Below are 24,840 nucleotides of genomic sequence, written 5' to 3'. Positions count from 1 at the left end.
CTCAACAACCTCAGGCCAGGAGGCCGGGGGCGTGGGAGTGGACCGGGAGGGGCGTGGCGCTGGGCGGGGCGTGGCGGGGTGCAGGGCATGGCAACAGGCGGTCCCCACCTCCCCCACCTGCGGGCAGAGGATCTTAGTTCCCCACCAGGGATCGAACTGGGCCCTGGCAGTGAAAGGAGACCGCCAGGGAATTCCCTGACACTGTTTTTATTTAATAAATCATCTTTATTTTTTCCCATTATAAAATAACACATATTCAATGTAAAATATTTGAGAAATACAAAAGTTTGAGAAGACGAAACAGATAAACTGTACTATTCTAGAGGTTGCTGCCCTTCCAATCTCTCCTTTCTACACAAATCCTTAAAACTATTGGGATCACGTCAAGCACTATTTTATGATTTGCTCTGCAAGCTGAAGACTATAAATAGCTTTCCATATTCTTAAGTGAGTGAAGATCACTTTCAATGGCTGCTCAGCATCTGTGAATAAATTTCTTTAATTACCACAACTCCTAAGGTTCCAAGCTGGGGCTGCCTGCATTTTCTAATTTTTGTAGAAGAAGCACATGTGTGTCCTTCTGAGACCCTAGCAGCTTTGTCCCTCTTCCACTAACTACTCAGTAGAGTATTTCCTCAGAGTTTCCACCACAGTCCCTTCCCAGGCAGGTGATGGGATCAGCTTGCCAATCACTCTAACACATAAAATGTGTTCCCAGTGCCTGAGATAAGCTGGACCACAGGCAAAGACCTAGAGGAGAAGCTGCCCTCTTCAAACACTGCCCTGGGTGGGGCGGCTTCAGCTCTCTGGGACTGGGGTGCCCCGTGCACACGTCTGGGCACCACCACTCCCCGCTCCCCGGAGGAGAGACTGCAAAGCCCCTGCCTCCGTCCCTCCAGGGCACCAGGCAGAGGAGTGGGCAGATCCCCGCTGGGCTGAGGATAAGGAGGGAGGGGAGCAGAGGGCTCCCTGGCAGAGGGCGCAGCCTGGGCAAAGGCCAAAACCAGGCATGCCTGGGACAAGCTTGAAGACCAGCTTGGGTGTAGCTGAAGCATATTTCACTACGCCTGCACTTCACACCTCCCTTCTGCCTGCTCAAACGAGCAAGACCTGTGGTTCCACTTGGTCTTGGCCTCTTCCCCAGACCAAGCACAGCACCTGGGCACCTGGTATACAACCGGTCAAACTGCTCACAGAGGGACGAGGAATCTAGGGCAGAGGGGAGAGAAAGAAAAGGACCGGTTCTACCGGGGGCACCGAACACCAGGTGGCCAGGATGCGGCTGGCAGTGAAGCCATCTGCAGCCCGGGGAGGGGGTGGGGGGGCAGGTGAAACAGCACAGTAAAGTAACCAGAAAGCCTGGTGGCGGTGGAGGACGCTGCTCTGTGATGAGCAGGCTTCTCTGTGGTTCAGGCGGCAATTCTGAGCCTTCCTCTTTCCTCCATTTTCCTTCATATCCAAACGCCCACATCCATCCCCTCATCACTCATTATTCAATGTCCATTACATGCTGCCACCGAAACCCACCAACAGACACAGGCCCCCTGAGTGTCCTGGGGGCCAGAAGCAAGAGGTGAGGGTGGCTAGGGGGAGGCAGAGTTCACTGGATCAGCAGCCTTACAGCCCTCTTAGGACCACCTCTGACAATAAGGAGTTTCCTCTGAGCCCCACAGACAGCGCGGTGGCCAGCTGGAGGGTGTGCGGCCAGCCCCAGAGTGCGGGTTTCAGGGTGCAGACACCCCAGAGCAGCTCTGGGCACTGTCCCAGGCACCCGGCAGCAGGTGGCCCTGACCCCTTAGTGGGAGGTCTCACTTTCACTCCCTGTGGTGGGGACGGGGATGAGTCCAAGCCTGGAACCCAACCTGAGCCCAGCCCTGACGTCTCCGAAGGAGTGCTCTCTCTTCAGATGTCCCTCCCCGGACTTCAGAATGGGAGCCCGAGGAGGAGACCCGGCTGAAACGCTACTGAAAATCCGAGGAAGAGGGAATGTCTGAGATGGGGAGGCAGGCAAGGCCGTGACAGACCTGCTTCAGAGCAGAAGTGTCCCACCTCAGGACCCTCGTGTGACCTCGGGGATCAGGGCAGCGAGAGCTGGAGGCCTCGAGTCCAACGGGGAAACTGAGTCAGGAGTCAGGTCAGGCAGTGTCCTGCTTGCTGCTCCCAACAGCAAGTGGCCGGAAAAGAAGATGATGTGCAAATAAAGGACAAAATGTGAGTGATTCTAATTTGTGTTTCCAGAAACTTAAAACTTGTCCAGATGAGCCTGTAACGTCTCCGAATGAGGGAGAGGGCAGGACAGACTGGAGCCTCTTCAGTGCTCTGAGCTGTCGGGACACATGTCACTGTCCTATTTCACAACAAACAGGTTTAGAATCATGGTCAAAAATCAAATGTCTCTAAGTTAACCAATACTTGCTAACCAATGCAGGATTTCTAAAACCAGAGAGCCAGGAAATACAGTTACTAATAGCATTTCCGTTACGCTGAACACGTTCTTTAAATTGATTCTCTTTCCCCACAGCTGGGGCCAGTCACGTCGCTCAGGGGGATCTCACTGGGCTAAAGGTTGATGGTTTGGGGGAGCCCCAGGGACCACCATCTCTGTCCCTGTTCCATCAGGGACACGCCAACATGAGCACTCTGTCTTCCCATTTTATACCCATGTGGACAGTACATGCGGTACACAGAGATTAACTGCAAAAACACAGCCCTATAAGTTTCAAGTTCAAAATCTGCCTTCCTCCTGCGGCTCCTAGGTCCATGAATGTCTCAGGGCACAAGTTCACAGAAGGGACATTGTACCTTCTGCAACTGCCCGGGACAGGAGCTGAAGCCACCAGTCCCAGGCACACTCCACCTGTGGCCACGGCTCTCAGCTGCCAGGAGAGCTGTGGCAGAAGCAGACTGACCTGAGCGGGGCTCCTCACTCAAGGTCTTCTCAATTCTTAGGTACGTACATCACAGGATGAAATAGAAATCCCGCCTCCCCTCCCCCAGCCCCCTGCTCCTAATCCCATTTCCCACAGAAAATTCTTCAGATAGTTTAAAAAGAATTACTTATTTTTACTTATTTCTTCTGATAGTTATGTCGGTATTTCCGAATAATAGGTTTACCTTGCTATTTCTAGTGTTATCAATTTTAAATGTTACCCACTGACTTAAGGTCAGGCAGGTGCAGGCTTCGCTCACATACACTCTTACCTTCCCAACAGAGTAGCATCAATTTCAAAACTAAAGTCAGTAGAATAATGTAATAATGTAAGTATTCTTCACTTGTGAACCAAATAGCATACTAAGGTTATTTCGATCCTCTAACAACTTTCTTTTTTCCTAGAGTTAATATTTGCATCAGTTTTAAAATTTTCTTAGCTTTCTGTATATCAACCACTGATTTTTTCAGCTACTACAGCAGATAACAAAGGCTAACAGTAAAACTTTTAAACGCTCAAAACACTGTGTCAGAGCCACTGGGCTCCACTTTGTCTCCTGGAATCCCTGCCTACCTTCCAGCTCCAGGCTGAATGGGCTGCTCTCTGGGCTGGGGCTTGGCTGTGATCCTCGGGTCCACTTTGCTACCCTCCTGCACTGGGACCCTGTTTCCTGGACCCCAGGTCATCTCCTTTCTTGCTTAACCCTCTCCTTTTACAAGATCACATCTTTCTAAGAAAGGGTATAGCAACATTTATGAGTCTATTCATATCTAAAACTTCTTTATTTTATCTTCATGTATCATTGATTTCTCTGGGTATAAAAATCCCAGATTAATAACATTTTTGAAGCTTCTGGTTAAAGATATCAGATTGAACAAACACACTCGTTCTCTGAAACCCATTAAAACAACAGTAATGGGGGCTTCCCTGGTGGCGCAGTAGTTAAGAATCCGCCTGCCAATGCAGGGGACATGGGTTCCAGCCCTGGTCCGAGAAGATCCCACATGCCGCGGAGCAACTAAGCCCATGTGCCACAACTACCGAGCCTGCACTCTAGAGCCCGTGCTCCACAACAAGAGAAGCCACGGCAATGAGAAGCCCGCGCACCACAACGAAGAGTAGCCCCTGCTCCCCACAACTAGAGGAAGCCCGCGGGCAGCAATGAAGACCCAACACAACCAAAAATAAATAAATATATTTATTTATTTATTTATTTATTTAAAAAATAAAAACTGGAAAACAGAAGGACAAGTGATAATGTAGACAAGGTGACCACACGTCCTAAGATGCCTGGTTATGCCCGCTGTCCCAGTACCCCATTCAGTTTAGCATTTGTCAGTCTCAAAATTGTCTTATTTTAGAAGTAAATCACTCCAAATTTATTTGAGCCTAGAAAGCTAAATCCTAGGCCAGCAGCTGGGCAAGGTAAGGAATTTGCAAACTATATACAATGACCCTTAGACCCAGCAATCCGACATTTAAGAATTTACACTGATGATACATCTCCAAAACCCCCTCCAAAACAAAAAAGCCCCCCCCATAACCCCGCATATGCACAAGGTTACTTACTGTGACATTATTTTTAATAGCAAACTAATGAGAACAACCTAAAGGCCCACACATAGGAGACTGGCTAAATAAAATACGGTACATTCCTAAGATGAAGAGCAATATAGCAGTAAGAAAGAATTAAAAAAAAAAAAAACAACTTTATGAATTAATACAGAGTTATTTTAAGGATATTCTACTGAATTAAAAAAGAAAAAAAATCAGGGCAAAAAGTACACACAGTAAGACACTTTTTTAATGTAAGAAAGGGTAAAGAAAAAGAAACAAGTAGTAAAATATACACATATTTGCTTATTTTTGTAATTAAAAAAATGCCCAAAACTCAGAAAAGACAGGCCAGAAACCAATCAAGCTAGTGGCCTATTGGATATGAGTGGAAACAGGTAAAGGGAAATAGAACTTCTAAGTGTATGTTTTTATACAGTTATGAGTTTTGAATCTTGCTAATGTTTTACATATTCTAAAAAAAAATCAGTTAATCTTGTGGATACACTAACACCCATGAAATTGTACACTTTAAAGGGGTAAATTTTATGGTACATGATTTATATCTCAATTAAAAAATAAATGAAGATGAGGAGGCAAAGTCCTAAAACTGAATGCAAACATTCAGACGTTAACACATCACACAGAAGAAAACCAGGAATGAATCCGGTGGCTTCTGACTAGACAATGACTGTACCCCCTCAGTACAACACAGTCTAACATCATAAAGAACTGAGAAGAAATCCTAGAATTTAGTTAGTAGGTTTGTTCTTGGCCGTGGTACAGGAGCAGTAATTCCAAAACTCTTTTAACGTGTACTTTAGAATTGGCCAAATGAGTACATATACAGATGGTGCTAGGAACCAGGTTCTTACTATGGGAAAGGGAGGTACAAATATGAGATGGAGGAGGAGAGGAGGAAATCTAGATTAGAATCGGAGGTACAGCAAATACGAACTCATGATTTAAAAAAAACGTTTTCTTGCGCTATCCACGGAAAGTGCCTAGAAGCAAGGATGAGCCCAGCTAACACTCAGATATTGGTTTCTAAGTACCATTCCTCACCGAAAGTAGCAGGGTTCCTTAAGAGAAATGGCTGATTCCAGGTTTAGGGCAGGAAAAGTACAAGATGAGCCTGGAACATCTTCAAGTGCCAGAAAACAGGAAAGCACTTTATAAAATAATATCATTTGCAAAGTGTAGTGCGTATGGCAGAGTAACAAAAACACCATTTTAAACTACCACTATTATAACTGATTCAGACAGGAATCATCAGTATAAGCTAAAACAGTTGGGTAATACCTAGAATACCCCTCCACAGATTATGTATTCATTACCTATTCACAGATTACTTTTCATTACAAAAGGGGGGAAAAACTATTACAATAGTGGAATCTGGTAGACATTACCTTAACAAAATGATCAAACATAATATCACCAATAATGGGACAAAATGACCTCATGTGACCCTTGATTTGACACTTCATGACCTGCTTAAAAAAGAAAAAAAAAAGTCTCACCTGAATCTAATGATGAGGAAACAGACAAGTTAAAACTAAAGGACATTCTACAAACCGACTGGTGTGGACTCTTCAAGTATGTCAATGTCACGTAAGATCAGTAATTTTTAAAAAGGCTGGGGGGCTTCCCTGGGGACGCAGTGGTTAAGAATCTGCCTGCCAATGCAGGGAACACGGGTTCGAGCCCTGGTCTGGGAAGATCCCACATGCCACGGAGCAACTAAGCCCATGCGCCACAACTACTGAGCCTGCGCTCTAGAGCCCGCAAGCCACAACTGCCCACATGCTGCAACTACTGACGCCCGCGCGCCTAGAGCCCGTGCTCCGCAACGAGAGAAGCCACCCCAGTGAGAAGCCCACGCACCGCAACAAAGAGTAGCCCCCGCTCGCCTCAACTACAGAAAGCCAGCACGCGGTAACGAAGACCCAACGCAGCCAAAAATAAATGAATAAATTTATAAAAAATAAATAAATGATAAATAAATAAATAAAAAGGCTGGGGACACCTCTTGACTAAAGGACAGAGCAAGATGGCAAGAAAATACAACATGTAACCTTTGACCAAATCCTGGACTTAAAAGTCTAAAAAACCTGTAAATGACACTTTTGTGACTATTGAAAAAAATTTCAATATGGACTATATATAAGATAATAGTGTTATAGTAAGTTTCTTGCATGTGAAAATTGTACTGTGGTTACAGAGTGGATTATTCTCGTTCTCAGAAGATGCTGATTATTTTAGGGGTAAATGTCATATCTGTAATACACTCTCAAAGGGTTCAGAAAAAAATATACATAGAGAAAGCAACTGTAGCAAAATGCTAATGGCTGATGAATGCAAGTAAGGGCTACAGGAGCATCCACTGCACTACTCTCAAGCCTTTTCTGGGGATATGAAATTTCTCGTATTAAATCAGGGAGAAGGCAGGGACTTCCCTGGTGGCGCAGTGGTTGAGAGTCTGCCTGCCAAGCAGGGGACACGGGTTCGATCCCTGGTCCGGGAAGATCCCACATGCCGCAAAGCAACTAAGCCCATGTGCCACAACTACTGAGCTTGTGCTCTAGACCCCGCGTGCCACAACTACTGAAGCCCGCACACCTAGAGCCCATGCTCCACAACAAGAGAAGCCACGACAATGAGAAGCCTGCGCACCGCAACAAAGAGTAGCTGCCGCTCACCACAACTAGAGAAAGCCCGTGCGCAGCAATGAAGACCCAATGCAGCCAAAAATAAATAAATTAATTTTTAAAAAAATCAGGGAGAAGGCAGTCCACACACCCAGATCCCAGCCCCTGCAATGGTGTGCTCAGGAAACCTGCCCCCTTCACCCTAGCAGAACACGGGGGATTTACTAAAAAAAAGTAAAACAGGGGGTCTCTGGGATGGGGGATACCAGTTCAGCTGAAAGTCATGGTTCTTTATTTAAGGAGGGGACGGCAGACTCCCAGCCCCTCTTCCTCCACTAAGTTCCTCCTTTATTATGTTTAGGTAGTTTCCTTCTATTCCTAGCTTGTTGAGTGTTTCACCATGAAAGAATGTTTAATTTTTTTTTTAATATTTATTTATTTATTTTATTTATGGCTGTGTTGGGTCTTCATTTCTGTGCGAGGGCTTTCTCTAGTTGTGGCAAGTGGGGACCACTCTTTATCGCGGTGCGCGGGCCTCTCATTATCGTGGCCTCTCTTGTTGCGGAGGACAGGTTCCAGACGCGCAGGCTCAGTAATTGTCGCTCACGGGCCTAGTTGCTCCGCGGCATGTGGGATCTTCCCAGACCAGGGCTCGAACCTGTGTCCCCTGCACTGGCAGCCAGATTCTCAACCACTGCGCCACCAGGGAAGCCCCCAAGAATGTTTAATTTTGCCAAACGCTTTTCCTGCATCAAGAAGATCATGTGTTTTTTCCTACATTCTACTAGTGTGGTATATTACATAGATTTTAGTTTTTTGAACCACCCTTGCATTCCGAGAATAAATCCATTTGATCATGGTGTGTAAGCCTCTTAATGTACTGTTAAATTCTGTTTGCTGGTATTGTGTTCAGGATTTTTGCATCAGTGTTCATGGCACATTAGTCTGCAGTTTTCTTTTGGGAGGTTATGTGTTTCTACAAATTTGTCCATGTCATTTATGTTTCTAATTTGTTGGCATATAATTCTCCACAGTACTCTTTTTTTTTTTTAAAGTTTTTTTTTTGATGTGGACCATTTTTTTAAAAAAATCTTTACTGAATTTGTTACAATATTGCTTCTGTTTTGGTTTTTTGGCCGTGAGACATGTGGGATCCCAGCTCCCCAACCAGGGATTGAACCCACACCCCCTGTATTGGAAGACGAAGTCTTAACCACTGGACCACCAGGGAAGTCCCTCACAGTACTCTCTTATAATCCTTTTTGTTTCTGTAAAATTGATAGTAATGTCCCAACTTTCATTTCCTTTTTTTTTTTTTTTTTTTGGCTGCGTCAGGTCTTAGCTGCAGCACGTGGGATCTTCGTTGAGGCATACGCGATCTTTCATTGTTGCGCAGGCTTCTCTCTAGTGGTGGCATGCGGGTTTTCTCTAGTTGTGGCGCGTGGGCTCCAGAGCGTGTGGGCTCTGCAGTTTGCGGCAGGTGGGCTCTCTCGTTGAGGCTCGCAAGCTCAGTAGTTGTGGTGCGTGGGCCTAGTTGCCCTGTGGCATGTGGGATCTTAGTTCCCCAACCAGGGATCGAACCCACGTCCCCATTGGAAGGCAGATTCTTTACCACTGGACCACCAGGGAAGTCCCCTCAACTTTCATTTCTTATTTTAGTTATTTGAGTCTTTACTCTCTTTTTTCTTTCCCAGCTTCACTCACTTTATTTTTCTCCCCATTCCAGGGCTCCCAGGGCCTCTGGGCCCTTCCACAGCACTGGCGTCATTCGCCATTCGGTGTTTTTACGAAGAAGCTGAGTCTTTTCTCTTTAGTCAATCTAGCTAAAGGTTTGTCAATTTTGTTGACCTTTGGTTTTGTTGATTTTCTCTACTGTTTTTCTATTCTGTTTACCTCTGTTCTGATCTTTATTATTTTCTTCCTTCTGCTAGCACTGAGTTTAGTTTGTTCTTCTTTTTCTACTTCCTTAAGGTGTAAAGTTAGATTGTTGATTTGAGACCCTTCCTCCCTCCCTCCAGCTGACACTCTCTCTCTCTTTCTTAATATAAGTATTTACAGCTACATATTTCCTTCTTAGTACTGTTTTTGCTGCAGCCCCTAAGTTTTGGTTTGTTGTTTTCTTTTCTTTTAAATAAATTTATTTATTGGCAGGCAGATTCTTAACTACTGCGCCACCAGGGAAGTCCATGGTTTCTTCTTTTCATTTTCATTTATCTCAAGATATTTTCTAATTTCCTGTGTGATTTCTTCTTGACTCATGAATGTTTAAGAGTATGTTGTTGAATTTCCATGTATTTGTGAATGTTCCAGTTTTCCTTCTACTGTTGATACCTATTATAGTTTCATTCCACTGTGATTTATATGATTTCAATCTTTTAAATTTGTTCAGACTTATTTTGTGGCCTAACATATGGTCTAGCCTAGAGAATGTTCAATGTGCATTTGAGTAAAAAGATGTGCATTCTGTTGGTTGTTGTTGGGTGATCCTGTAAGTCCCCAAGGCTCTGTTCACCTTTCTTTGTTCTTTTTGTTCCAAACACTCAGTAATTTCAAATGTTCAGTTTTCAAGCTCACCTAGTCTTTCTTCTGCCTGCTGGAGCCTGCTGCTGAACGCTTCTAGTGAAGTTTTCAATTCAGTTTAGTTTTTTGTCCATGTTTTCCTTCACCTCTTTGAGCACATTTAAGATGGTAGTTTTAAAGCCTTTGTTTAGTATGTCTGAGGCCCACTGTTTCTTGAGGGATAGTATCTGCCACATAATTTTCTTCCTTCAAATGGGCTGTGTTCTCCTATTTCTTTGTATGTCTGTTATTTTGTTGTTGTTGAAAATTAGGCATTTGAATAAATCCTCTCCCAATCTTTGCAGACTGGCTCTGTATTGGGGAAGACCTTCATTAATTAGCAGGGTTTGTTCTAAGCCTTGAGACCAGCTCAGGGTGAAGGCTTAAGGTCTTCTTAGGTCTTTTCTGCACTTGCATTGTGTCTGGTCCTGTGTGTGACCTTCTTTTGATTCTTAAGTATGTATGCCTGCTTTAAAATGTCTTGATTTCCCAGAGCCAGTCACCTGCTTCTCAGGGTCTTGGACATACTACTGTATTCCTCCACCCATAGTCCCTTGCCCCAGGCATCTGCAGGTCTGTACCCAGTTTTTGTGAGCATTGCTTGACACTTTCTGCAGTTTTTTGCAGGCTGAGATCCAAACTATGTAATTTTTCCCTATCTGAGCTCCAAGTCAGAAAAAACAGACATCAGTCCCTCAGGCAGCCCCCAGACAGGTCAGAATGTTGCAAATAAGGTCACTCTGCTCCCTCTGGTTGGAGGCAAGGAATTTGGAATTGGGTTGTTGCTTCTTTTAGACTGTGCTGTGCCACTGGGGGAGGAAGTGGAGCAAGGGTGAGTAAAAATGCCATGATATTTCCTACCACTTGAATGTGGCTTTTTCCTGATTGGGTGTTCCCATGGTTGCTATAGACTCTGACCGTTTTCCAGAGCTTCCATGAAGTTATTTTAGCCATCCTCTAGTTGCTTTTTGAATGTATGCATGGCAGAATGGGGGTCTGAAGTTTCTGAGACAGCCATTTTGCTGACATCAGAATATACTGCTATACCGTGTGGCGCAGCCAAAAAAAAAAGAAGAATATATTGCTAAAGTTTTCTTTTACTCCCTGAATTAATAAAATAAGAGCTAACATATAGTGAGGGATTGCTGAGTGCTGTGTTCTGCTCTAAGCACCTTGTGTACATCAATCCTCTAGCAACCCCAAGGTAGGCACTATTATCCCCCATCTCACAGGTGAGGACAATGAAGTTCAAAAAGCATCTTGCCCACAAGACTACAGCCGGAGGAGGCAGAGGCGGGGAACCAGCCCAGGCAGCTTGGTTCTGAGCCCCCACATTTAACCGCTGTTTTACACACAGCAGAGTTAGCTACCTCAGCCACTCTGTGCTGGTCCTTTTGGTCTAGGATGCTCTATCCAGAGTCCAGGGAGCATCCCGTGGCTGTTTTCTTCCAGAGTCTAGAGAGCACTGGCTGTCTTTCATGTTTAAGAGGAAGGTGGTCCAGCTTGCCAGAGGCTCTGTGGGCACTCGTGGGCCAGGTGCTGGTAGGGTTCAGGTGAGTTCAAGGTGGGAACCCTCCAGCTTGTTGATACCGCTTCTACCTCGTCCATGATGCGCCAATTTCTCCAGAAAAGACTCGCACAACCCCCTGCCTGAGGAAACAGACCATTTGGGGAGCAGGGCAGAAGATATGGTCAAGGGTCTCATCTGTCCCCATAGAGAATTTCTCTTAATTCCTCTGTTTTCCACCTCCATGGCTCCCCTCTGCTGAGCCTGGTGCCTCCTATTCTGCAGACAGTAAGTCCAAGTGCTATCTAACAGAAATATAATGCAAGCAACATTTCAAAAGAGATGAAATTAATTTTAATAATTGTATTTAACCCAGTATATCCAAAGTACTATAATTTCAACATGTAATAAATATTAAAAGTATTAATGAGGTGTTTTACTTTTTTGTACTAACTCTTTGATATTCAGTGTATACTTTACAGTTGTGATGCATCTTAGTTGGAAACGGCCACAATTCAGGCACTCAGAAGCCACACATGACTCGTGGCTACCATACTGGACGGCCAAAGTCTGGAAAATAAGCTTCATGTCTGCCATGGAAGAGTCATCTAGCCCCGTGGAGAAAGTGAGGAAGTGAGGAAGCCCAGCCACCCCCAGCCAGATGCCCACCAGACTGGGCATTTAGGGCCTGCTGGGCAAACTGGCTCATTTCCTGGTGTTCTCTTCCCCAAGCAGGCCCGCGGCTGCACTTTCTCTGCCACATCAGTTTTCACTTTCTTTCCATTGGCTTTTCTTAAAAAATAAACAAGGCTGTCTAATATCTGAAACATTCCAAAGAGTACATGCAGCACTTATGTAAGGTGTAAAGCCTAGTAATAAAGTACGTCATGAACCCCCAGCCCCTGATAAGTCGGTCATCTGCTACAGGGCTGCACCCCAACGTCTGCTCCTCCCACGCTGACCCCTCTGTCTCCCCACCAGCAAGGAACCGGAAGCCCGGGTTTTGTGTATCTGGGCTGTTCAGCCTTTCTTCCTCTTGGTTTACCACACGCGGATGTATCTGAAAATGAGATGGTGCTCAGTTATGCTTGTCTTTACTGTGCTGTGTGTACTTTTGGGCAACTTGCCCTGTCACCTACATTCTGCTTTAAGAGTTTCCGTGTTGCTACAGGAACCTAACAGGCACCTGCTGTCGCTGGATCAAATACTCCGCTGTGTGAACACACATTTGGGTTGTTTCCAAGCTGTACATTAGTATGAACAGCACTGCAAAAATTTCTCCAGAGCTTCCCCCAAATGGCAATCCTGGACCACAGAATATGAGGATGTTCAGCTTTGCAGGTTAATGCCTGTTTTCCAAAGTGGGTGTGTCAGCGCACCCCTCTCGCCAGCAGCCCAAAGACCTCCAACACCCGGGTTTGTCAGACGTTCTCAGTTTCGCCAATCTAAGTATCTGCAAAGTGGGAGCTCACTGTCGCCTCTGGATACTAATGAGGTAGGACATCTCTTTATGTGTTTAGCCACCATTCTTGTTCGTTTTTCTTGTTCGTTGACATGCCTGACTGTCTTTTGTCCATCCGCAGGAGTCCTCTACACACGCTGGATTATAATCCTTTATAGGCTTCCCACTCTGTACTTGTCTGTTCACATTCTTTATTGGGGCTTTTTGATAAAGGGGAGAACTTAATTTTAATCTGGTAAAACTGGTCGTTTCTATTTAAGAGTTAACATTTTTTGTGACTTAAAAAAACCTTCCCTACCAAGGTCATAAAGGTATTCTCCTCTACGGTCTTCCAGGAGTTTTTCTTCAATTAACCTGAAACCGATCTTTCGTACACTGTTCATCAGGGATCTGACAGCATTCCTTTCGGACTCCATCCTTTGTCTAGTGGGCCACCTCTAACCGTCAATGCCCTCTCTGTGCTGCAGCTGAGAGCAAGCAGGCCAGTCTGCCACCCACTGCTGAGCAGAAAAGGCTGCCGGGACCACCGCCACTCTGCAGCCCTGCCACGCTCCCACTGTCTGAGCCCACACACCCACACTGTGCCCAGGGGAAGAAGGGGCCCCCTCCCTTCCACCTTCCAAATGTCACAGGAATGCATCTCAGGGGCTAAACAACACCAGAAGCCTCTGGCAGGGGGTCTGGGTAAGACAGCTCCAGCCCCTGAAAGGCAGGGACTGTCCTGAAGGCCCAGACTGCATCAGGCACACCATCTGCTTTCTACCTCCCCAAAATACTGCTGAAATTACTGATCTACTGTGTCATCTTTTCCCATTTTCTTGGTCCCTGTGGTTTTACATCTTTCTACTCTTTTGTTATAATTTTAGCAGCCTTTTAGTGGGACAATGAAATAATCTCTTGTGGTCACTCAAGAAGTCCCGCAGTCCAAGTTCAAAAGCAGCCAGACCTAGCACAGCTAGGACTTCCCACAGATTTACTTAAACTTCACCACATCAGGAAGGTCGCAGCTCAGCCCCTGCCTGCACCCCGCACGCACAAAGATATTCAATGACCAGGTGGGCTCCCAGACACGGGCCTGCCCTGGAGGCTCCCAGCCTGGCCGCCACCATCCCCAATGTCACCAGAAAGACAGACGCCTCAACCAGAGACACGCACGAGACAGCCAAGCCAGAACAGGCTCCAGGACGACCGGGAGGGGTCGTCTCTCAACGGTCACCTTCACAGGCAGATACTGTCCAACCCCTCGAGCCGACACCCAGGTCTTCAGCAGATGAGTGTGCTATGTGTGTGTGTCACAGGCACACGCACACACCCTGGACCAAGCTGAGAGCCAGGGTTGCTGTGAACACGCTGCTCTTGGGGGCAACCCTCATCGAGGGGACGGGAGCAGAACCGAGCAAAGGAGCCACAACTCAGACTTCGTGTGGCATCCACCCCTGTCTCCGGGGCCCGAGCGAGCAGGATGGCAGGAGGGCCACGGCTGGTCACCAGGGCTGCCACCCAGGGGCTCGCTGTGGGCCGCAGTAACCCCAGACGTGGCCTCTTGGGCCCCCTCATGCCCCCCATGGCCCTGGCCCTGCAATCGGCTGCGCTGGGACCTGCCGGCAATGGGCATGTGTTTTTTAAAGAGACACAGAAAGAGAGAGGGAGAAGGGGAGGGCGGCCACCACACGCGTCCCCTGGCCCGTCACTCACCTGGACAGTCGGCTTCATCACTCTCATCCTCACAGGTCACCAAGCCGTCACACTGCCAGGGGAGGGGGATGCACTGGATGGCGCCGCTGCGACAGGCAAACTGGCCTGGGTTGCACCGCAGCTCTGTGGGACCAAAGGCAAGAGGCTGTTGAGGATGTGGCGCCACCTGCACCTCTGAGCGCACGGGGCAGGGGTGACACAGACACTGACCAGACAGAAGTGCCAGCACGCTAGGTGAATGCAGGGGGAGAGGCCGCCCCCACCCGGGGCCCCAGGCCACTGCCTGGATGAGGTGGGGGCACAGGGCTCCCGAGGCTTCACAAGGTGCACAGGATGGCACAGGAGGGGAGGAACAGGGGAGCCCGCCACGAACCGAGACCACGGGGACAGGTGGGAGGAAGGTATTTCGAACTTCAGGTCGCATGTTGTATGGAGCAAAGGTCATTTAGCCAGTAAGTGACATGACAAGACCTGTGCTTTAAGGAAGGTACAATGGGCAGTGGTTTCTGGAAGCAACTGTAATAGGGGACCAGACAAAACACTGAGTAACTCAGTACCGAAGGGCCTGACTGAGGCAGGGGTCAGCCAGCTCCTGCCACCCGCCTGCCCTGGCTCTCAGGTGTGCCGTCAGCAGGCACGGCCGGGGAGAGACCATCCTTGGGGTAAGAGGGAACAATAACAATAACTGAAGCTCATCAGGGCCACAAAAGCGCCTGTTCTCAGGATCCACACTGGAAAAAACTTCTAATTCATGGGGCACTGGGTCAAGATGCAGAAGAGTCTTGCCTGGTTAGTGGGGAAAAATTAACTCTAGGCTAAATGCTGCCCTAGTCCTGACTAACCAAGATTAAAATGAAGAGCTGAAATGACCAAACTGTTTGCAAGTCACATCCTAAAACAAAGCTCAAGAATATTTATAGGAATATGCAGAAATATGCAGAACTCAGAAAGTCAAAATTCACAGTCTGCCATCCAATAAAAAAATTACCAGGTATGCAAACAGAAAATTATGACCAAAATGAGGAGGAAAAAAAAATCAATCCAGAAATGGCAGAAATGACAGAAAAGATAAAAACATTAAGAATTATTATAACTGTATTGCAAATATTGAAGAAGTTAGAGGAAAGATTAAACATGTTAAGTAGAGGTATGGAAGACACAAAGAAAGAAACCTACTGTGAGAGATACAAACACACTGCACAGACAACAGAAACTCTAAACAGAAAGGAAAGAAGGCTAGAAAAAAATGAATTGTGGCTCTGGGACCACTTCAAGCCACCCGCACACATGTACATGGAGGGGAAACAGAAAAAATATTTGAAAAAACAATGGCAGAAAAATTCCCCAATTTGATGAAAACTATAAACCCACAGATCCAAGTAGCTTGATGAACCGCAGACACAAGAAACAGAGAGAAAAATACGCCAGGGCACATCATAATCAAATTGCCTAAAACCAGCAATAAGGAGAAAAGTCTTAAAAGCAGATAAAAAAGACATGATGCACAGAAAAACAAAGTAAAGATGACAGCAGATTTCTCACTAGAAACAGCACAAGCTGGAAGACGCTGGAACAACACTTCTCAGTCTGAGAGGAAAAAAGAAAAGACTGCCAACCTGGAGGCATTTAAAGCAAATGCACACATACTCCATTGTGGGGTTTATAACCTGAGTGGAAGTAAAATTGTGACAACAGCAGCACAAAAGCCGGGAAGGGAGAAACTGAAGCATACCATTTAAAGGTTCTAACACTACAGGTAAAGTGGTCTGTCCCATGAATGCGATAAGTTAAAGTTGAATATCACTAAGCTAACACAAGAGCTACAGCAAATAAGCCAACGAGGAAGACAAAAGGAACAAAACATACTCAACCTAAAGGAAGAATAAACAAAGGGAAAAGGAAACAACAGTTGGCACAAATAGAAAACAAACGACAAAATGGTAGACTGTTATCAAATTTGCCTGATCAATAAACATATGGGGTGATCGAAACACCCTAACTAAAAGGCAGAATTTGTTACATAGGTAAAAAAGCACGATGAAACTACATGTGTCTAAAAGAAACTCACTTTACATAAGGACACAAATAGGTAAATATGAAACAATGGACAAAGATATGTCATGCTAACACGGATCAAAAGAAAGCACAGGTGGCTGTATATATATATATTTATATATATATATATTTTTTGATTTATTTTTTGCCTGCGTTGGGTCTTTGTTGCTGCATGGGGGCTTCCTTTAGTTGCGGTGAGCAGGGACTACTCTTCGTTGTGGTGGGCATGCTTCTCATTGCGGTGGCTTCTCTTGTTGCGGGGCACGGGCTCTCGGCGCATGGGCTTCAGTAGTTGTGGCACACAGGCTCAGTAGTTATGGCACACAGGCTTAGTTGCTCCGTGGCATGTGGGATCTTCCTGGACCAGGGCTCGAACCCGTGTCCCCTGCATTGGCAGGCAGATTCTTAACCACTGCACCACCAGGGAAGTCCCAGGGGTGGCTGTATTAATACCACACAAAGGAGACTTCAGGGAAAATAATATTACGAGGAATGAAGAAGGTATGTAGTAGTGATAAAGGACATAATAACCTTAAATGTCTCTGCATCTATAGCAGAGCTTTAAATGAAGGAAAAACTGCTGTAACTGCTAATAGACAAATCCATAATCAACTTCAATCCCTTCTCTCAATAACTGATAGAACAAGCAGACAGAAAATCAGCAAGGGGGGCTTCCCTGGTGGCACGGTGGTTGAGAATCTGCCTGCTAATGCAGGGGACACGGGTTCGAGCCCTGGTCTGGGAGGATCCCACATGCCGTGGAGCAACCGGGCCCGTGAACCACAACTGCTGAGCCTGCGCGTCTGGAGCCTGTGCTCCGCAACAAGAGAGGCCACAATAGTGAGAGGCCCGCGCACCGCGATGAAGAGTGGCCCCCACTTGCCGCAGCTAGAGAAAGCCCTAGCACAGAAACAAAGACCCAACATAGCAATCAATCAATCAATCAATCAATAAATCTTTAAAAAAAAAAAAAAAAAGAAAATCAGCAAGGATACAGACAACCTGAACAACACTATCAACCAGCTGGACCCAACCGACATTCACAGAAATCTCTGCCCAACTACAGCAGAATACACATTCTTTTCACATGCGTACACATTAACCATAATAGATAAATATACGAGCCATAAAACAAATCTCAATACATTCATAAAGGTTCAAATTTAAGTGTGTGGTTTGATCACAATGGAATTAAATTAAAAATCAACAGCAGGGGCTTCCTTGGTGGCACAGTGGTTAAGAATCCGCCTGCCAATGCAGGGGACACGGGCTCGAGCCCTGGTCCGGGAAGATCCCACATGCCACCGAGCAACTAAGCCCGTGCACAACTACTGAGCCTGCGCTCTAGAGCCTGTGAGCCACAACTACTGAGCCCGTGTGCCACAATTACTGAAGCCCGCACGCCTAGAGCCCGTGCTCCGCAACAAGAGAAGCCACTGCAATGAGAAGCCTGCGCACCGCAACGAAGAGTAGCCCCTGCTCACTACAACTAGAGAAAAGTCCGTGCACAGCAATGAAGACCCAACTCAGCCAAAAGTAAATAAATAAATTATAAAAAAAAATCAACAGCAGAAAGATGTCTGGGAAATCCCCCAACTGTATGGAAAACAACTGACATACTTCTAAATAGCCTATGAGTCAAAGGAGAAATGAAAAGGGAGATTAGAAAGCATTTTAATTTAATGAAAATTTGTGAAATGCAACTAAAGCAGTTCACAGAGGCAAATGTATTGCATTAAATTTCTATATCAGGGGATTTCCCTGGTGGCGCAGTGGTTAAGAATCCACCTGCCAATGCAGGGGATGCGGGTTCGAGCCCTGGTCTGGGAACATCCCACAAGCCGAGGAGCTACTAAGCCCGTGCACCACAACTACTGAAGCCTGAGCGCCTAGAGCCCGTGCTCCACAACAAGAAGCCACTGCAATGAGAAGCCCATGCACTGCAACAAAGAGTAGCCCCTGCTCACGGCAACTAGAGAAAGCCTGCGTGCAGCAACAAAGACCCAACACAGCTGTAAACAAACAAATAAATATTTTTAAATGTTTAAAATTCCTATATCAGAAAAGAAGAAAGGTCTCAAATCAATGACCTCAGCTGCCACTTTAAGAAATCAGAAGAACAAATGAACCCAAAGTAAGCTTCAGCCAAGAAGTAAAAAAAGATCAGAGAGAAAATTGATGACACAAGAAAACAGAGAAAATAACAACTGGATAGCCATTTAAAAAAAGAAAAGAAAAACTGTGATCCATTTCTTGTGCCAAAAATTAACTCAGAATAAATCACAGAGCTAAAAGTAAAACCTAAGACTATAAAACTTCTAGAAGAAAACATAGGAGAAAATCTTTGCGACCTTGGATGAGGCAAAGATTTCTTAGATACCTCCACCAGAAGTATAATCCATAAAAGAAAAAGTTGATAAATTGGACTTCATTAAAATAGAGAACTTTCCTTTTCAAAAGACATTGTTAAGAGAATAAAAATAAAAGTTGCATACTGGGAGAGAACTGTAAATCACACATCTGATAAAGGATTTGTATCCAGAATATATAAAGAACTCTCGTATTTCTTTTGAGAACTCTCATATTCTCAAAAGAAAACAACCCACCCAATTTTTTAAATGGGCAAAAGATTTTAATGGACAATTAACTAGGGAATTCCCTGGCGGTCCAGTAGTTAGGACTCGGTGCTCTCACTGCCAGGCTGCCAGGGCCCCAGGTTCAATCCCTGGTTGGAGACCTAAAATCCCGTAAGCCTTGAGGCATGGCCAAAAATAAAAAAAAAAAAGAATGCACAATTAACCGAAGAAGATATACAGATGGTAAAAACACATAAAAAGATGCTCAACATCATTACTCATTAAGGAAATGCAAATTAAAGTCGTAATGAGATACCATTACATATTAGAATGGCTAAAATGAAAAATGACGATACCAAGAGCTGACAATATGTGAGGTAATTAGAACTCTCCTACAGTGCTAGTGGGAATGTAAAAATGGTACAACTACTGTGGAAAACAGTTTGACAGTTTCTATAAGGCTGAATATATACCTACCATATGACACAGTCATTCCACTCCTAGGGATTTATCCAAGAGAAGTATATGACCATACAGAGACATGTTCAGAGTAACATTATTTGCAATAGCCAAAAGCTGGAAACAACCCAAATGCCCCAAACAACTGAATGGATAAGCAAACTGCAGTGGAGCCATACCATGGAATACTACTCAGCAGTAAAAAGGAATGAACCACTGAAATGCAGCAACGTGTAAGACAAAAGAAGACCAAAACGAGCAGCCAGCTGCAGGCTGCAGTTTGCCAAACCCTGTTCTAGAGTTAAGTGTCGAAATAAACCTACCCATACCCAGCACCTAACACAGGGAGGTGCCCACTGAATGTCTGCTGAACTGAACTACTCTGTTCTTTAAGTTGCTAACAAAGCGTCATCAGTTCTGATATCCCCGGGAAGGTTCTTTCCCTTCCTGACTCACCTGCACAGTGCAGGGGCTGTTCAGAAAGCAATCCAACCTGTGAATCACTGGTTAACACATGTGAATTGCTCATTCAAAAAATATTTGCCAAGCACCACTTCGTGCTGGGCAACCCTCCAGGTGATTGCGCTAGTGTGGTCAACGGAGCAGGAAGAGCCAGTACGTGGCACAGCCTGCCTCGCATGCCAGGCGGGGACCAACACACGGTCAGCTGCTTACTGTGTCCGCTGGGGATTCCCGAGGGTCTCACTGGTGTTACTCCAGCTGTAAATCAACATTCCCTTTCCTTTCTTCCTCAATATCCTCTCGGGTCCCCTTGTAAAGCATCCAGCACAATTTCTGCCATGTACAAAGCTGCTCAAAATCGTCTCCCCCTCTTTCCACTACTGGCTTCACCAAGGTCCTGTCCCAGCCCCCTCTTGTGATGACTATCTCCTGGCTGGCTATTCTAGACAATGGATTGTTCATGCTTTTTGAAATAATCCATGCCCTCATCATGTACGTGCAAGGCCACAACACCAAAAATACGAACTTCTTTCACACTAGTTCTCAAATCTTTTCATTTCAAAACCTTTTTATACTCTTAAAAATTCTGAGGACACCAAACATCTTTTGTTTATATGGGATACATCTATCAACATTTACTGTATTGGAAATTAAAGCTGAGAAACTGTGTAAACACAAGCTTCCCAAGCATTTACTCAAAAGGTCAAACACATCATAAACGCTGGAGAGGGTGTGGAGAAAAAGGACCCCTCCCACACTATTGGTGGGAGGTAAACTGGTGCAGTTACTATGGAGAACAGTACGGAGGTTCCTCAAAAACTAAAAACAGAGCTACCATATGATCCGGCAATCCCACTCCTGGGCATATATCTGGAGGAAACCATACTTTGAAATGATACATGCACCCCAATGTTCACTGCAGCACTATTTACAATAGCCAGGACATGGAAGCAACCTAAATGTCCATCAACAGATGAATGGATAAAGATGTGGTACATATATACAATGGAATATTACTCAGCCATAAAAAAAAGAATGAAATAATGCCGTTTGCAGCAACATGGATGGATCTAGAGATTATCACACTAAGTGAAGTCAGACAAAGAAAAACAAATACCATATGATATCACTTACATGTGGAATCTAAAAATGATACAAATGAACTTATTTACAAAACAGAAACAGACTCACAGACTTAGAAAACAAACTTATGGTTACCAAAGGGGAAAGGTCAGGGGGAGGGATAAATTAAGAGGCTGGATTAACATATACACACTACCAGGACCTCCTGTATATCACAAGGAACTCTACTCAATACTCTGTAATAACCTATATGTGAAAAGAATCTGAAAAAAGAATGGATATATGTATAACTGAATCACTTTGCTGTACACCTGAAACTAACACTACATTGTAAATCACCTATACTCCAATATAAGAAAAAAAAAAAGCTTAAACACAGAGTTACTACAGGAGCCAGCAATCCCACTCCTAGGTATGTGTCCAAGAGAACTGAACGCCAGGACTCACAGACACCTGTCCTCTGATGCTCACAGCAGCATGACTCACCAGAGCCAAGAGGAGGAACAACCCAGGTGTCCAGCAACAGATGTTGGATAAACAAGCTGCGGCCTGTCCATACAATGGAATATTACTGGGTCATAAAAAGGAAGCAAATTCTGACACATGCTACAATGTGGATGAACCTTGAGGACATTATACTCAGTGAAACAAGCCAGACACAGGAAGACAAGTACTGTACGACTCCACTTACATGAAGTCCCTGGAGCAGTCAAATCCACAGAGACAGAAAACAGAAGAGGTTGTCAGTGGATGGGGGTTGGGGATGGGGAGCTTTTGTCTGATGGGGACAGAGTTTCAGTTTGGGAAGATGAAAAAGTTCTGGAGATGAATGGCAGTGACGGCTGCACACCACTGCCAATGTACTTACACTGACCTGTACACTTAAAATGGTTAAAGTGGTAAACCTGATGTCATGTGAATTTTACCACAATTTTTAAAAACCCTTTAAAAGAAAGGAGAGAGAATAAATGAATGAATGAATGAATGAAAAGAGAGAGAATCCCAAGCACATATCCCATTGGCCATCACATCAGGTAGCCTCTGGAAACAGCACTCTGCACCTGTGAGAGGGAGAGAGAGGCAGAGGACCCCTTGGTGCTGTCATGAAAATCATCTGACCTCTTGGAGTCCTAGAAACCCCAGCCACATGGGGAGAGCTACTGCTTTTTTTTAAAAAAATAAATTTATTTATTTATTTATTTTTATCTTTGGCTGCATTGGGTCTTCGTTGCTGTGCACGGGCTTTTTCTCTAGTTGCGGCGAGCGGGGTCTACTCTTCGTTGTGTGCACAGGCTTCTCATTGAGTTGGCTTCTCTTGTGGAGCGTGGGCTCTAGGCGCATGGGCTCAGTAGTTGTGGCTTGCAGGCTCTAGAGCGCGGGCTCAATAGTTGTGGCTCGCGGGCTCTAGAGCGCAGGCTCAGTAGTTGTGGTGCACGGGCTTAGTTGCTCCGCAGCATGTGGGATCTTCCTGGACCAGGGCCCGAACCCGTGTCCTTCGCATTGGCAGGTGGATTCTCAACCACTGTGCCACCAGGGAAGCCCAGAGCTACTGCTTTAACTACGCGATGTCTGGGGCCTGGAGGACTCGTGCCCTGTAGAAATGTCATGTCTCTGCAGTAGATTCTTTCTCTAGATTCAATTTCTTCTTTGTCAGCAAGTCTTGGCCTCATTTTAAATTATGTAAAGTGAGCTGTCTCAGGTTTCTGTGTGAAATTTAGTACATGGCCTAAATTGTCTGGAACTGATTTCCTCTCAACATTTACCCACAAAGAAATAGAGGAAGGGACTTACATGGCAGACCAGTGCTTAGGACTCTGTGCTTTCACTGCCCAGGCCCAGGTTCAATCCCTGGTCAGGGAGCTAAGATCTCACATGCCATATGGCGCGGCCAAAAAAAAAAAAAAAAAAGAAAGAAGTAGAGGGGGACTTCCCTGGTGGCACCAGTGGTTAAGAATCCACCTGCCAATTCAGGGGACAAGGGTTTGAGCCCTGGTCTGGGAAGATCCCACATGCCGCGGACTAAGCCTGTGCACTACAACTACTGAGCCTGTGCTCTAGAGCCCGAGCGCCACAACTACTGAAGCTCGAGCGCCTAGAGCCCGTGCTCCGTAACAAGAGAAGCCACTGCAATGAGAAGCCCGCACACCACAATGAAGAGTAGCCCCTGCTTGCCGCAACTAGAAAAAGCCTGCGCACAGCAACGAAGACCCAACGCAGCCAAAAATACATAAATTTATTAAAAAAGAGAAACAGAGGAAAATGGCATACAGCAGAAGCCCATCACTTGGGAAATCAAAACTCAGCCCAGAAGTGCAGGAGCGGGTTGGGCCTCCTCTCCCCAGCCACCACGGCCCAGGCTCCCAGCGGCCCGCAGGCCCAGTCCTAGGCCACCCGGCCTCCCCTACATGGTTCGCACATGCTTCCCCGGAAAGAGCTCAGGGTGGGGCCCAGTGGGCGCTGGGCAGCACTGCACAGGGCTAGAAGGCATGGCGCCTGGGCATGAGGGCTGCCGGTTCCTGCTAACAAGTGCTGACAACACAGAGAAGTCAGATGCAGATCCGCGGGTCGCCCTGCAAGGCGGGCCCCCTGCAGAGGGCTCACCTGAGTCCCAAGGTCAGAGGCTGAGAATAAGGGGCCTGAACCCCCAGTGACCACAGGGAAGGCCCTGGGCTGGACCCCTGCCACGATCAGGGAAGGTGGGGCATGTGCCCTGGAGGGAGCCCTGTGTGGCCGGGCCCAGCGGGACACATGAACCAAAGGGACCAAGTGCCTTCACGGTCACGCTGTGAGGAGCCACGCAGGAGTAGCCCCAGAACACCCATGGCAGCAGGGCCTGGGAGGCCGTTTTAGAACCAACTGTGATCACACCAGCAACTCCCACCTTCCCGACGGGTTCCAAGTGCCACTTGCCCTTTCAGGAGGTGAAGGGCCGCCTCCAGCCTTCCTCCGGCACCCCCTCCTCCCATGTTCTTGGGAACCCTGACTCAGCTATTCCCACGGCTCCCCCTGTAGCACCCCTGGCCCGTTCCCAGTGGTTCCCAGTCGCTATCACTTCACAGCTCCAGCAGGTTCCTGGCATGATATACAGGGAGATGAGCTTTGAAAGAGGCCCCAGGGACCTGTCCCGAGACAAACCGCAGGCCTCAGCTCCCGGACTGCAGTAAAGCCCCTTGTCAGCCAAGACCCCTACTCCACCTTGCTGGGCTCCATCCCCTCCTAAGGGTGGTGGACACGAGGCCCCAAGGAGGTGGCCAGCTGCACAGCTTCATGTGTGTCCTCCATCTCCTGGAATGACTCCGGGGCCCTCTGAGGAGGAACATGCTCTTGGAGGGACCTGCCCGGGGAAAAAGGGGCAGGCCCAGGGCTCTGAACGGTGCAGCGCCCTGTCGAGGCCCCGTGGACAGGAGGCCTGGGCGGCCCTGGGCTCAGGCAGACGTCAGGGTCACAGCAGGAGGGACACTGGCATCTGATCTTCAAGCCGCAAGGCGCTCAGAGACCAGCTGCCTGTGACCCTCAAGCCCGAGGGCCCAGAGTTCTAGAGGGAGACAGAGGCGCATGGCTCAGGGCAAACTATAGACTGAAGTGCTACCAGTGGGGTTTAAAGGCAGGCCAGACACCTCGCTGCTTATGCTATCCCCGCCTCAGCCGCCTGGCTCCCTCAGCAGAAGGGCTGACCCACCTGCCCTGTCCCCTGTCGGGCTGGCACAGCAGGATAGGACCCAGATCCCCAGCCCCGAAGCCAGCAAAGCTAAGTGGAATCCAGGCAGGAATCACAGCCGCCCCGTCAGGATGCTCTGCACTCTGATGTGGGGCGTGACTAACCCATCGTCCTTCAGAGGGTTGGGTCCAA

General features: G+C 46.6%; 1 protein-coding gene across 3 annotated transcripts in view; it reads right to left on the bottom strand.

Annotated features, from left to right (window-relative positions):
* Positions 1-24,840, bottom strand: part of DGCR2 (DiGeorge syndrome critical region gene 2) — a 71,220-nt gene that overhangs the window by 24,829 nt on the left and 21,551 nt on the right. For all 3 annotated transcript variants that reach the window (XM_082354019.1, XM_082354017.1, XM_082354018.1), the window contains exon 2: positions 14,356-14,478. In XM_082354019.1, coding sequence (XP_082210145.1) covers positions 14,356-14,478 — 123 coding nt within the window. The remainder of the gene's footprint in view (positions 1-14,355; positions 14,479-24,840) is intronic.

Source organism: Balaenoptera borealis (genome assembly GCF_965194805.1).
Source record: "Balaenoptera borealis genome assembly, chromosome: 14".
Taxonomy (NCBI): Eukaryota; Metazoa; Chordata; class Mammalia; order Artiodactyla; family Balaenopteridae; genus Balaenoptera; species Balaenoptera borealis.
Note: the sequence above shows the minus strand (reverse complement) of the source record. Positions and strands in the feature narration are given on the sequence as shown.